Here is a 15,072-nt window from a genome sequence, read left to right on the forward strand (position 1 = left end):
AGGACTGTAAGGTGCTATCCAAATAACAAACCATGGATCACCAGTGACATCAAAGACCTCCTGAAGCAGAAAAAGAGGGCGTTCCAGAATGGGGATAGAGAAAGGCGGAGGAGTGTACAACAGGAGCTTAAAAAGACATTACGTCGAGCTAAGGTGGAGTACAAGAAAAAGGTGGAGAGACAGCTGGAGAACAATAACACCAAGGAGGTGTGGAGGGGCATGAGGACCATCACTGGATACAGACTGAAGAACTCTCAGTCTGTGGAAGGTGATGTGGACAGAGCCAATACTTTCAACCATTATTACAACAGGTTTGACAGTGTGGCTTTTCCCTCCTCTGCTGCTGCTCCCTCCACCCCCACCACTACAGCTGCTTCCTCTATACTGCTTCCACTGCCCTGCTGTACTTCCACCTCAATGGCAACCTGCATCGCCAAGCCTCCTCCTCCGCCTGACTGCACCTCCACCTCTGCTGTCACCAACAAGCTTCTTCTGTCCAGCTGTACCTCCACCTCTGCAGCAACTTCCACCAACAGGCTTCTGTTATGCTGGTGTCTGCTGGGGGAGTTGCACTACAGTAGTCTGACTACAGACGAAAACTGTAGGCGCCTGGACAAACTGGTGAAAAAGGCTGGTTTTGTTGTAGGCAGAAGGCTGGACCCTCTCAGTGCTGTGGTGGAGCAACGGATGAGGAGGAAGTTAGATTCTGTTTTGGAGAACAATAAACATCCTCTCCACAGCATCCTGCAGGACAGAGGAGCAGCTGCAGTGAGAGGCTGCAGGACTGAGAGCTTCAGGAGGTCCTTTGTCCCCACAGCCAGAAGGCTTTTTAACAGTGATGCTGACATGTTCTTCTCAAATGTATTAATGTATTCATTTATTATTGTTATTATTATTTTTATTGTTCTTATATACAATCATTGTAAATATTCAAAAGATACATTTTTGAGCTACTTGACTAATTTTGAATTTCTCCCACTGGGGGATGAATAAAGTATTTTTCTCTTCTATTCTATTCTATATATTCCCTCTTTAAAACGTTTTGTGTTTTTTTGCATGCAGAGATTAAAAGGGACCGGAGTCAAATTCCTTGTTTTTGAGCACAAACTTGGCTTAATAAAGATGATTCTGATTTTGATAATAATTGAATTACCAGTAACCTGAAAAAGCTGCTGAACATGCAGATGAAGGCCTTTAGGGATAGAGAGAGGGAGTTATTGAGGACTGTTCAAAAACAGTTGAAAAAGAAGATGACAAGATTCTTGTCATTGCTTAAAAACAATTAAAGACAGTTTAGAAGCTCCAACATCACAGTGAAAAAACTAACACTTAAAAAAACCCACAAAGACAAAAAAATGCACTAAAGAAAATGTAATAAAATTTGCAAAGAGTGCACAAGAAAGTGTAGATAGTACAGTCTGGTTATTGGGAGTGATGGATGTGACAGCTCATGGACATAATCTATTTTCTTTGGTTTGGGATGTCACTTAAGTTCATGTGTGTGTAAAGGCAAATGAGCGAATACTTTTGGCTGAGTTGTACTGATTCTACTTCAAGTACAACTCAGAGTCCAGTCATCACCAGACATACTCACATGACTGTGCAGTTGTTGGATGTATCAGTGAATGACACGAGGCTGACTACAGGGAACTGGTGAAGAACTTTAGGACATGGTGTGGTAATAATCACCTCATCTTGAATGTGAAAAAGACAAATTGGCAGGAGGTGAACACAGTGGTTCTGTGAACTCCTTTTTAGCCCTTGCTCAGCTGTTTTTGCAAGGCTTCAGTGCTGTCCCTCTGTGGGAAGCTGCTTGTTAAGGGAGTGGTGTTGCCACACTGTGTGGCTGTGGGGGGTGATTGGACTGCAGAAATGTTTAGGAGGGTGTCAAACTAAAATGCATGTGAGTTCCAGAATGCAGGTTTTTCCAGCAGAACATTGCATTGAATCAAGTTGAGAAGTGTTACTAATTTAACCTATCAGTGGTTTTAATGTTATGACTGATTGGTGTAAGTTGTAGTACTATTTACATTAATTATTAAACATGTTGGACATTTTAAGCTGTCTCGGTTATGGTAATCCTACAAGCTTGAACAAAGGTAAATGTGTTTTATTCAGCCTTTTTTAAACTAGTCAAAAAAATAAACACCCGGTAACGTCTATTTGAGTGCAACGTGAAAGTGTTTAAATAATTGCCAGTCACACTTTGAATGCCTCTTCAGTAGACAAGGGTTTGATAGGCTTCAGCTCAGCTCTGCAGAAATGCAAACACAACACTGGGGTGTACATAATAATTTTCATAAAGGATGTTGCTGTCGGGGCATCAAAAATGGACACAGCTCAAGCCTCTTTCATGGAGGCTCTAAAACTGACAGCAACAACTGTAGAAAAAAGAGATGAAATTGATTGTTTTTTCCTTTTTATTATTTAATTTATTTTGTACCCGTTGTGAGGACATCTGGAAGCTGTCAAATGTAGGAAAATTGGCCTTATTATCTTAGAGCTGTGATTACCCATGACACAACCCCTAATGCCGTACCTTTATGTTGCTTTAGTGGCTGTCTACTGGGATGTAGAGGTATGCTGGACTGGCAAGTCCTAGCTCTGTCAGAGCACTGATGATGGACCTTCTGCTACATGCATTAGGACAGACTTTGATCATTTTGAATTAAATATTGAACCTGTGGTTACTTTTGGTGTAAAAGCAGTTCAAAGCAGTTCATCAGAGGCATTGGATGACGTTGTTCAGAGCAGTGATGGTTACATGTTTGCAGAGTAAACAAAACTTCAACTCCACCTCAACTGAAACATTATAAAAGAACTGTTCTTCCAGCTCAGTTATTCTCATTGTGAGTCAGCCCATAGGACCAACATGGGTGCCCAAGGACTCCAACTAACACCATGGCTCATCTACCTGATTCTGCTGGCTGGCTCACTTGCTCAGACTGGTAAACCTTTTTTTTAAAAGTATTTTTCAGCTTTAGACTTAATGGATGATATAAAGGATCTGTGTTGTAACAGAGGTATCACATGTCTAATCAGTTTCAATTTAGATATTGTATATGTTTGGGTACTTGTCTTGAATATTAAGCCTGATTTTAAACCAAAAAATGATTTAAATGAGTTGCAAATGATTTTCAGCAAAGTTTTTAAATACATTGCTTAAAAAACTGTTAGGTAGCCCACTTACCCAGGCCAGTTTAGAGACTTTGGGCTATCATGTTTTAAAGACGTGGAATAGAAATATCGAAAATGTGAATTTCAATATTTATTTTCTATACATTGTCATTTTATTCAAACATATGTTTTCAGAGTACTTGTAATACAGAATATTTTGATAAAAAAACGATAAGATTGATGTGCTTATCTTTCTAAAATTAGCATCATGTTTGATACAAAATAAAAAAAAATTCCATTGTTATATATTTCAAACATGATATTTAATTTATTGAACTTTTTTTTAAATGTCCCAAATCAGAAAATTAAATTCTCAAGCAATTTCTGGAGGCTACAAGCCACATATGACTTTGAAAGTGTACATCAACACAAGCCTACTATTTATTAGGAACGTTTTTCTGAACGACCCCAACCTTAACAAGCCAAACTATGTTTTGTTTGTTATATTTAGGGGTGAAATAATAAGTTATCTTTAATACTTTTTGAGAAGTAGGTTTTTAGAATTTAATTCAATTCAATTCAATTCATTTTTATTTATATAGCGTCAAATACAACAAATGTCATCTCAAGGCACTTAGATAATAAAGTCCAATTCAAGCCAATTGGAATTCAATTAATCGTAATCATAATTATTCATAAAATAATTTAGAATGAATAGTATCACTCAGAAAATTTTACAGTGTTTTAGACTCATTTACCTTTATCCAACAAAAATGCTGATGAAATATAGTAACTGACCTGAACATCGTAGACGTAAAGTATGAATCTGTCCCCATGAGCACATTTAAAAGCATTTTTTGAACTCATAAATATATTTAATAATCCTGACCAAAAAAAAGCAAAGCATTTAATTAGAGGCATACATATATACCACTCACCATAAAAGTGGGTATAATTTAATTGATAGTACTGCCATGGATCTAATTATTTCATATAGATTCATTTACCATAAAAAAAAAAAAAAATCACATTAAAAGATCTAACAGGAAAAAACGGTTAAATTTACATGGAATGACCCACTGGATTCACTGCTTTTGTTATATAAAAATTGAGGGTAAAATTATTTTATACATAAAATACATACTCTGGGAAAATCTAGGGACAAATTAATGGATGATTATTTATTCTCTCCCTACAGTAACCATTGTCCCTTCTCTGAACACATTAAACCTGAATTCAGGTAACTATGCAAATTGTGTTTTTTTTCCCCCAACTGTTCATGTTAATCAAAACAGATGTGTTTATGTGATTTTCTGTTTTTATAATTTTGCAGCTAACACATCTCACATTGACAGAGTGTGCACAACTTGGGGGCACTATCACTTTAAGACCTTTGATGGAGATTTCTTCCAGCTTCCCTCAACGTGTAACCATATCCTGGTCTCACAATGTAAAAGCAACTATGAAAATTTTATCATCAACATGAGGCGGAGCGTCATCAACAATATCCCCACCATCAGTACCATCACCATGAGGCTGGAAGGTTCTGTGGTAGAGCTCTCCAACAACTCTGTGATTGTTAATGGAAAGACGTAAGTCCACTCAAGACCAATCAACTGTGCCTACATGTATCTATGAGATACTGAGACACAGAATATTAAAGATTATGTAGTACAGATTTCAGCTCAAGTTGTGTTGGAAATATAGGGAATTTAGTTTTCAGCAAATTTGACTTTTATTTACGTTCAACACAAAATTCTTACAGTCTACATAACGTTTTCTCAAGCTTTTAAACAGATTTGACTCTTTAAGAAACTCTGGGAACCACAAGTAAACCTACAGACTGAGAACGAAGTGCTCTGTTAGGAAAATATCCAACTATGAGATCTTTAAGATATGATGGAGCTCGGTCATTAAGAGCTTTATATGTTAGGAGAAGAATCTTAAATTCTATTCTGAATTTAACAGGGAGCCAATGAAGAGAAGCTAAAACTGGAGAAATATGATCTCTCCTGTTAGTTCTCATCAGAACTCTGGCTGCAGCATTTTGGATCAACTGAAGGCTTTTCAGAGAATATGTGGGACAGCCCAATAATAAAGAATTACAGTAGTCCAATCCTGAAGTAACAAATGCATGGAGCAGTTTTTCTGCATTACTCTGAGACAAGATGTTCCTGATTTTAACAAGATTACGAAGGTGAAAAAAGGCAGTCCTAGAAACCTGTTTTATATGCGAGTCAAATGATAAGTTCTGGTCAAAAATAACTCCACGGTTCCTCACTGTAGAACTAGAAGCCAAGGAAATACCATCTAGAGTAACTATATAGCTAGACAATTTCTCCCTGAAACGCTCAGGTCCAAAGATAACGACTTCAGTTTTGTCTGAATTTAGCAGCAGACAGTTCTGAGTCATCCAGGTCTTTATGTCTTTAAGACATGCTTGTAGTCTGACCAACCTATTGGGTTCATCTGGTTTTATAGATAAGTACAGCTGAGTATCATCAGCATAGCAATGGAAATTAATGCCATGCTGTCTAATAATGTTACCTAATGGAAGCATGTATAAAGTGAAAAGAATCGGTCCAAGCACAGAACCCTGGGGAACTCCATGACTTACTCTGGTGTGTGAGGAAGATTCTTCATTTACAAGAACAAACTGAAATCTATCAGATAAATATGACTTAAACCAGCCTAATGCAGTTCCTTTAATCCCAATAACATGTTCAAGTCTCTGTAATAAGATACTGTGATCGACCGTATCAAATGCAGCACTGAGATCCAACAGGACAAGCACAGACACAAGTCCGCTATCAGAGGCTAAGAGGAGATCATTGGTAACTTTCAGCAGTGCAGTTTCTGTGCTATGATGCACTCTGAATCCTGACTGAAACTCTTCAAACAGATTATTTCTGTGTAAGTGATCACAAAGCTGAGCTGCAACTATTTTTTCAAGAACTTTAGACATAAAAGGGAGATTGGATATAGGTCTATAATGAGCCAACACTTCTGAATCAAGAGTAGGTTTTTTAAGTAAAGGTTTAATTACAGCAACCTTAAAAGTCTGAGGTACATATCCTGTCAACAAAGACAGATTGATCAAATCCAATATGGAAGCATTGATTAAGGGGAAAACAATCTTCTAAAGCTGCTGTACCTGATGATACATCAGTGAAAATAGTGGGAAGGATTCCATGTATCTTCAGTTTGATATATATTATTTAAATATAAATATTTGCACAAGACAGTGAATAAAATGATGATGGAATTAACTCTTTAAATCTGGTTACAGCATTCTCTGATAGACACCTTCTATCAATAAATTTCTTGTTGTGTAGTCAAGTAATGTAAACTCAAAACAGACAGAAACTCAGAATAAGGGCCAGGTGGACGATACACAACAACAAACACAAGAGGTTTCTGGGATTTCCACTTTGCGTGGGAAAAACTGAGAATCAGATATTCAAAAGAGCACAAACTAATCTTGGGTCTGGGACTGATGAGTAACCCTGATCTGAAGATAGCTGCCACTCCTCCTCCTCTGCCTGTGGTTCCAGGAACGTGAACATTTAAACAGTCAGAGGGAGTTGATTCATTAATGCTAACATGATCCTCCTGCTGCAGCCAGGTTTCTGTAAGACTAAATATATCAATATGATGATCACAAATCAACTCATTCACTAACAGAGGCATGGAAAGGAGAGATCTGATATTCAGCAAACCACATTTAATAGTTTGATGTTTTTGGGCAGTTAAAGTTTTTCCTCTTGTGTTTATTGATTTATTTATCATTTATTTGGGTGCTGTGGGAGCAGACACAGTCATCATAAGGTTGTTTTTTTTTGGGGGGGGGGGGTCAGCAGGTGGGAAGCTGCAGAGAAGTGTGTAAGACTACAACTCTGCATCCTGGTCTGAACCTTGGGTTGTCATGTTTTTGGATGACTAATAAATTCGTCCATATTTCTAGAAATGAGAGCTGGTGTCTCTGCCACGTTTCTGACTATAGAGCTACCAAATACCAGGGTTTTTTCCTCAGCGGGTGTGTCGCTTAGTGGGGGGATTTTATTTGAAACTTGGACAGGTTGATGGTGAACCACAGGCTTGACTTTAGGGCTATGCCTCCTCTTCCTGACTGTTACCCAGCCAGCTTGTGGTCCCGGCTGTTCGGGTTCTGCTGGAGGACAACTAATGAGCCAGAAAACCTCGCCTTCAAAGCAACAAAAAAAAACCTTTTGTTTTGTACTACATGTAACATTATCACTAAGGGAGACGAGTAGCTAAACATCTGACACACGGAGCAGGTGAAAGCAGGAGATGGAGGGAGAGAACTGGTAGCCATGCTAAGCTAGAAAACCAGACACAACGCCAGACGATTCAAATGTGTCAAAACACCAAAGATCTATAGAAATGAGTGCTTGAACTAATTTAGAACTTTTTAGAAAAGTGTTGCTGCCGCATAATTAATGATTATCAAATCTTTTTTGTGATTTATAAAAATATCTCACCTTTGAAATAAGATTTGATGCTCTTTTGTAGATAAATGTTTGTTTTATGAGATTTGCATATAATTTTATTCTACATTTAACACAGTGTAGCCTACCAACCTTTTTGGAACTGAGGGTGTGTCTTTTACCATCAATAACCAATACTTCTCTGTTTTACTATAAATATCTCTTCAAATTGCCATGGAGGCACGTCCAGTGCTGCCACCAGTGGATTATGAGAAAAATGCAGTGTTCTCATGGTGTCTGTGTCAGATCTTGAGGAACATCCACTGAGGAATTTTGAAAAACCTTGTGCCTTGAATAATTTGTGGTGCCACAGAGTCCTGGGCAAACACCTTTGTTTGAAAACCTGAACTTTAGAACAGGCTTGCTTTCATTAAGACCATGGAGGCAATAACTTGCAAAACCAAAGACAACGATACATCACTTGGGTAATCGATAAAAAAGAACAAAACATAGAAAATAGCTTCAGAAAATAGTAATACAGAGTTATGGAAAACTTATATATCATCATTCCCTTAAACTCAGGGAAGGCTGGCATGTGTCTGAGATTAATATTATACTTCTCGCCTCCGCTGCCTTCTTTTGATTTTCCAGTTGAAGCTAAATATTTTGCAAGCTTTTTTATGTCTTTTTGTAATATTCAGATTTGAATCAGTATCTGAAGGATCTTTTGAATATGGCCTCCTGTGCTTTCTGTTTTATTTTCACACCGTATTTGTTTGCCCCAGGATGTCTCTGCCACTTGTCATATTTGGAGTGAGCATCAAAAGGACCACATCAAGTATCTTTGTCGAAGCTAAGCTCGGAATCAAGGCTATCTGGAACCTGGATGACTCCTTGGATGTATGAAACACACAAATGCAAACACCTACCCATTATAATCTAATAGTACAAATCACAAATCACTTCAGGCACTTTTCACCTGTAATTTAAATACTTTTTAAGTTAGGGTAAGTAGAGGGCAGGGTGTCATTCTGTCAAAGTACACACCATGAAATGACGCACAAAACTACAAAACAGGTACTCATGACATGGGGCATGACTTGGGGTGCAATAACTATCCTCCTTTATGCAGCATTTTATGTGTTGACCTATTACTGCTTTTATTATCAAATGTATTTCATGGGGTTTTAAGCACACCACTTTATTTCCAAATTGGTAGCCTTGTACAAAGAACTGTTTCACTACATACACCCTGCGAAAACAAAGGAATACACTAAGTCAGAAGCTGTTATCTTTATTATTGACAACAAGTCCTTTAATACCAACTAAACTAAACTCATGAAAATGATAGTAAGTTCATTCCTGGGCCATCACAGTTGTAAAAGCTCTAAGAAGTGTGATGGCAAACATTTTTCAAAACATTTTTTTTAATGCCTTATGATTTATGCCATAGTGACAGAGAGAAAACATGCTGCAACATGAAATGGAGAATTCTACAGACAGTATGATGATAATGTGAAGTCTAATGATTCCCCCCTTGTGAGTACATGTTTGTGGTGTCTTCACAGATTGAAATTGATGCTAAATATCAGAACCAGACTTGTGGACTGTGTGGGAACTTTGATGGTATATCCAATGATTTCATAAAAGACGGTAAGATCTTTTTCAAAATGATAGATAATCAGGTGGATTGTTATGTGGCCTCTAGTCAGGATTTCACTCAATATTGAAAAAGGACTGGAATGAGTTTACAAAATATAATGACAGAGGATCATTTAGGATATTTTTTTAAAAAGGACTATATTCACACTGTTACTGAGAGGGGTTGTGATTGACAACAACAAAGGCTTGCTCTGGACAACAAGACATCCATCGTATGTGAGTAATTTAGTTGAAGGCTAGATGAGGTCCCCCTGATCCAGTGTGTAGCTTCAGAGAAAGCTTGTACTACAACTCTTTGAAAGACAACCAGCCAGAGGGAAAGCTCCAACACAGTCATTCCACAAGCAGCAGAGCAGATCAATCTGGAAGCTTAACGTGTCTCTTCCCTGAAGTCAAACCCACTTCACATTTTTTAAGGAGAGAATCTAAGCTGGCTGAAATCGTGAATGAATGATGACCAAACCCCAACTTTATTCGTGCTCTGTCGAAGACAACATTTTAGTTGATCTTGTGGGAATCAGTCAACAGTAAGCTCTGAGTAAATTCTACTTTCTTACCCTTGGGTATTCTTTGTTGCATAGATAAGACCTTGGTTTAGAACGCCAAAGAACAATACCAAGGTGGCGTATCCTTTTAAAGATTTAGCTCAGTACCAAGCCTGTGCAGCGGTGGTTCTACAGAAGGGAGAAATCTGCCTGTGAAATCAAGTTTCCATGTGAAGACTGGTGCCACCCATACAATTCAACTGGGCAACCATGGAGCTACCCAGTCTGTTTTCATCATAATTCATAAACCTGTTGTGACTGGTCGGAAACTCGTCCAAGTGGAGAACAGAGTTCATCACAACATGATGTGATGTGGAAGAGCTCGCTGCAGTTGATTGATATTAGAGTTTAGGAAATGTCAAAGATTTGGATGTGCATTGCTCCAGCGTTCAACTTCAATCTGTTCACTTGAACTTGAACCAGTTTTACAGTGTAAGCACAGCTCATCTGAATTTCATTAATCAAAAGAAATGCTGTTCACATACAGCCTATAAATCTGATGTATAAAATGAGGATTAGATACTTAGATACAAAAGGTGAAATGAATGCATGATTTCTATGACTGGAAAAATAGTAGCATGGGTTTATGGTCTGTAAAATACTGTATCCTGCAGTGTTTTTCTTAACAAGTTTTTAATTCATTCAAATTCAGAACTGATGGAGCAAAGCAACCTCAGTTAAACACATCACAAACACAGAATTTAAGCTTCCATGTTGTGACGTACTTTTTATGTCCATGTCCTTAAATATTTCCAGTGACCATTTGAGGAATAGAACAGCTCTTACAATTGAGTATTATTTCACATGACAGAAATAGTTTACTGTGCAACTTAACATCTGTGGCTTTAAGCTGTCCTTAATGATTGGTCATTGTCTGTTATTCCTGCTGTCAATTAGTTGTAGAAATATCAGCATCATGTGAAAATATGTTTTAGAGTATATTGATAAATGTTATGTTGAATCCAATCACCCCATGCCCCTGACATAAAGTTGTTTAACATTCCTTTAGTTTGTGCAAACCACAACACAAAACAAACAAATAAGAACCGAAGAAAAGTTTTTCCATTTGTGCTGAAAACCGGGATGTATAATCCCAGTGACCGCTGTGTGGCTGACTGTGCTGTTCTGTAGGGGCTCTGGGGTCTGTGCTAGACTTCGCTGAGACCTACAAGGTGAATGGGCCCACAGAGAGCTGTGAGGAGCCTGAACTCAACTCAGTCCAGAGCTGTGGCGATAAGGTACCTCCTCACTCTTCAGCGTACTTCAAACACATTTAAACATTTCATGAAGTCAGACACATTAACGTGATATATGTTCTATACTATCTATGGCTCTTAAAGTTTTGACTGTTTCTATATTTCTTATCAATTGAATATCATCCAATTTTCCAAACTTAGCGACAGCAATAACATTTTACTGACAGGGTAAGTGACTAACAGTGGTCATCTTGTTACAATGCAAAGCTCTTACTGGGAAAATTCAGACAGATGTTACTTTGGCACATTCTACCTCCGTAAACAGTTTTGCAGACTACTTTTACATTATAGGTCAATATAGAACATCATCAGGACTTCATCTAAAGTATGTTAAGAAAACGCAATGCAAAATAATGGAATAAAAAAGATACACTCATAGAGACAGATGCCAAACACTGGAGCGGTGGGCAGCCAATCACAGCGCCCGGGTAGCATGGGGGTACGGCGCCTTGCTCAAGGGCACCTCGCTCAAGGGCACCTCGCCCGTGTCAAGGAGGTGGACTGACACCCCTCTAGCTGTCAGTTCCACCAATCTTTGAGTGGCGAGAGTGGGAATCGAACCTTCCGGTTACACGGCCGCCTGTTAAACTCTGCCCCATGTGAGGCTCGCATTCACGACCTTCAGAATATGAGAGTGACGCGCTGCCTACGGCGTTAGATCCAACATAGTAGACAGATTTAAGTGTAATGTGAAAAGGATGTACCTTGTTTTGTTTCCCTTACTGAAAGAGCCAATTCATCTTTTTATGAATCATTGAAATGTGTTTCTCCAGCATCTCTGTGACCAGACCTTCTCCAGTGCTCCATTCAGCAGTTGCCAGAACCTTCTTGATGTGGAGTCCTTCAGTAAAGCCTGTATGGCAGATATGTGCAACTCAAAAGACAACACTAACTCCGTCCTCTGCAAAACCATCTCAGAATTCTCCAGAGAGTGTGTTCATGCAGGCGGCAGGCCTCAACAGTGGAGGAATGAAACTTTTTGCTGTAAGGGTGTCACACCTCAAAATGACCACATTTCATTGCACCTCATTTGAACATTCTAGTTTTGAATAATTGCAGTTTTCGTTGCCTGTTTTTTACAGAATAGAATACATTTACAGATTATCAATGAAACAACAAAACTGGAAAAATTGTTTTCACAGATAAGAAATGTCCCTACAACATGGAGTTCTTGGAGTGTAGCAGTTCATGCCCTGACAGCTGCTCGAACCCTCAGGCCAGTCAGACGTGTGATAGCCACTGTCATGATGGCTGCAGCTGCCCTGCTGGTACCAACACACCTTTTGGACTATATTGCTATATGCTAGCATATACAATATTCTTTATGTCTCTGACACATGCATGAACATGAGTGTGATGATCATTTCCCCCTGTCTTCTTTAGGAATGGTCTTTGATGACGTTGCTAACACAGGGTGTGTTGCTGTCACTCAGTGTCCATGTCTCCACAACAACAACATCTACCAGTCTGGAGAGTCCTACTCTCACAACTGTAGATCTTGGTAAGATGAGGATTTGGACAGCTTTATTGAAGTTTCAAATGAAAATAAATACGCTACAATTATAATCTCCGAAATCCAGATTTCCGGATATGTATGTGACATAAAAGTGAGAGGGGACAGACTTCAGGAATGGCTATGGTTGCAGAATGCATTTTGAAAATTCATGACCATGACGCTTCACTTTTTGTGAATATGTTAAAAATCCTGATGATGGCTTTTCCCCTTGTTTTCATGTGTTGAACGGGGAGGAGATCCCCATGAAGATTTGGAGTCATTATTTTTTTTGTCCTATTTTTTGTGACCTTTGTCTATTTGGTGCCCATGTGTTGTTTCCACTGATGTTAGTTCATTTGTTCCACTGTCTCTGATCTAATGCACGGCAAACCAAAGGTTTAGTTTATCTAAATTAAACCAGGATTTATGTATCATTATTCTTTCACCATATTACCAATCACATTGATGAAATGAAATTGGTTTGTGTGTGTGTCTGTGACAGTGTTTGTGAGAGTGGTCACTGGAAGTGTACGGAGGAAAACTGCTCAGGAACCTGCTCTGTGGAGGGAGGAGCTCATATTAACACCTTTGATGGAAAAGTCTACACCTTCCATGGGGACTGCTCCTATGTTCTGGCTAAGGTATAGAAAGTTCAGCTAATATTTAGCGCTCATATACCACTATGTACCATGTCACATAAGGAGCATGGATTGACAAACCACTTGCAGAGTAAATTCTGGACATGTTTGGATATGATGGACCAATTTAGAATTTTATGAAAGAAGACATTTGAGTGTATAATATATTTTAGATTAATAGTTCTGGTTGGTGACGTGTTTTCTCTTAATTTGTGTTGCAGCAGAGTAATGGATCTTCATATACTGTGTTAGTGGACCTGGTCAAATGCGGTCTGACTGACAGCAGGACGTGTCTCAGAGCTGTTACTCTGGCCTTGGACGACAATTCTGTGGTAATCCTCAGACACAAACATTTGTTTTTCTGTCATTTATTCCACTGATGTATGGATATTTCCTTTTGACACAGTGTAAAAAAACCGCTCAGGGTCTTTGAGCCATTTGCCCAAAGTACAAGTGAATAGGTTTTATTTGCCCAGATACCACAATTACATACCTTTTATTTTTATCATTGATCATCAATTGATAATAATTATAGTCATTATAATGATAACGATTTTAACAACGCACAATACATATTATAGCTCAAATGATTTGGGGTAATACGATGTACAGAATCAAGAGTAGCAACATGAATATTTGTGTATTTATGGAACTGTGACTATCCAGAATGACATGATCATAAAAATTATAATTCTGTGCACATTATAGAAGTATCAACTTGTGAAGTTGTTGTAACTGGTGACTAACTGAAATGACAAAGTCGTGACCCTTTTGTTTCGAAACTTGTTTCTAATTTATCCAATATCATTTAAATAACTGGTCATTTGGTTCTAACGCCTACAGGAGTCAGATATAGAGAGAGTTTTAATGATAATTTAATCTTCAGTAAAAAAGTTCTTTAACTACTCCACATGTTAGAAAGCAGATGTAACAGATGTTCTTTGTTGTTGATGTACAGTAATAAAGTTGTGACAGTTTTAGTTTTTATGTTGGAGTCTTGGACCAGCACACTAATGAGTTTATAGGGACTTTTTAATTGAGCATGCTAATCATTTTTATTTTTCTAACACTACCAAAATGTAAACTCAACAATTACATCCAACTGATAAGCCTGAAAATAAGTTGGCAATAAATGTACATGCTGTCTTGTATAGAAACGTTCGATAAGTAGGTAATTGAGAACGCTGCAGAATTCTTCTGATAGTGGCAGATTCCAGGGTCATTTTTCCAACTAAGAGGACAACAGGCTACGACAGGTTGAGAATGTAGTCGACTAATGATAGACAGTCTTGGCATAAATTATCATAACAGTAAGCCGATGGCTAACAGCAAAAAAAACCCAAAATATTTTCAATAATGAAAAATGAATTTGTCTTCACTTACCCAAACACAGAGTTTATCTGGCACACAGGCTACTGTTAAGAAATGAAGACATTAAGGAGAGGTCCAAACATCTTCCGTCTCAAACAAACCAAAAACTACTGAGGACAGTGTGGGATTCTATATTCCCTGCAAAGCTGAATAAAACATTTCTGGACTCAGACACATACAGTATCTCGATTGACAACAAGTTGATTACCTCATTATTGGGTAATCCTGCTAATAATCTGACAAACTAAGTGAAACAAACACAAGAACTTGGCAGAAGAACTGACGTTGTTGACAAGATGGTGATAAAAAAGCTCTGTGACTGTACGCTTACTTGATTAAATTAGCCTTGTTCTTAGCAACATGGTGCAGATTAAATTGTTTAAGCAAAACCAAATGAATATTAGTCAATGTAAGTGGTGGATTTACATGTGATTTAATCTAAAATGTGTCTTTCCACAAAATCAGGTCATCAAAATTCAAGCATCTGGACAAGTTTATGTCAACAAGATTCTTTCTCAGCTTCCACTGTTTACACGTGAG

At 38.1% G+C, this 15,072-nt stretch overlaps 1 protein-coding gene across 1 annotated transcript in view; it reads left to right on the forward strand.

The window, feature by feature from the left end:
- Positions 1 to 2,872: 2,872 nt before the first annotated feature.
- LOC142383006 (mucin-2-like) overlaps positions 2,873 to 15,072 on the forward strand; it is a 36,845-nt gene continuing 24,645 nt past the window's right edge. Inside the window, exons 1-11 of the mRNA XM_075469129.1 lie at positions 2,873 to 2,948; positions 4,451 to 4,709; positions 8,351 to 8,465; positions 9,134 to 9,218; positions 10,904 to 11,010; positions 11,802 to 12,012; positions 12,171 to 12,296; positions 12,412 to 12,529; positions 13,026 to 13,164; positions 13,383 to 13,493; positions 14,998 to 15,067. Coding sequence (XP_075325244.1) covers positions 2,873 to 2,948; positions 4,451 to 4,709; positions 8,351 to 8,465; positions 9,134 to 9,218; positions 10,904 to 11,010; positions 11,802 to 12,012; positions 12,171 to 12,296; positions 12,412 to 12,529; positions 13,026 to 13,164; positions 13,383 to 13,493; positions 14,998 to 15,067 — 1,417 coding nt within the window. The remainder of the gene's footprint in view (positions 2,949 to 4,450; positions 4,710 to 8,350; positions 8,466 to 9,133; positions 9,219 to 10,903; positions 11,011 to 11,801; positions 12,013 to 12,170; positions 12,297 to 12,411; positions 12,530 to 13,025; positions 13,165 to 13,382; positions 13,494 to 14,997; positions 15,068 to 15,072) is intronic.

This window comes from Odontesthes bonariensis, chromosome 1 (assembly GCF_027942865.1).
Source record: "Odontesthes bonariensis isolate fOdoBon6 chromosome 1, fOdoBon6.hap1, whole genome shotgun sequence".
In the NCBI taxonomy this organism is placed as follows: Eukaryota; Metazoa; Chordata; class Actinopteri; order Atheriniformes; family Atherinopsidae; genus Odontesthes; species Odontesthes bonariensis.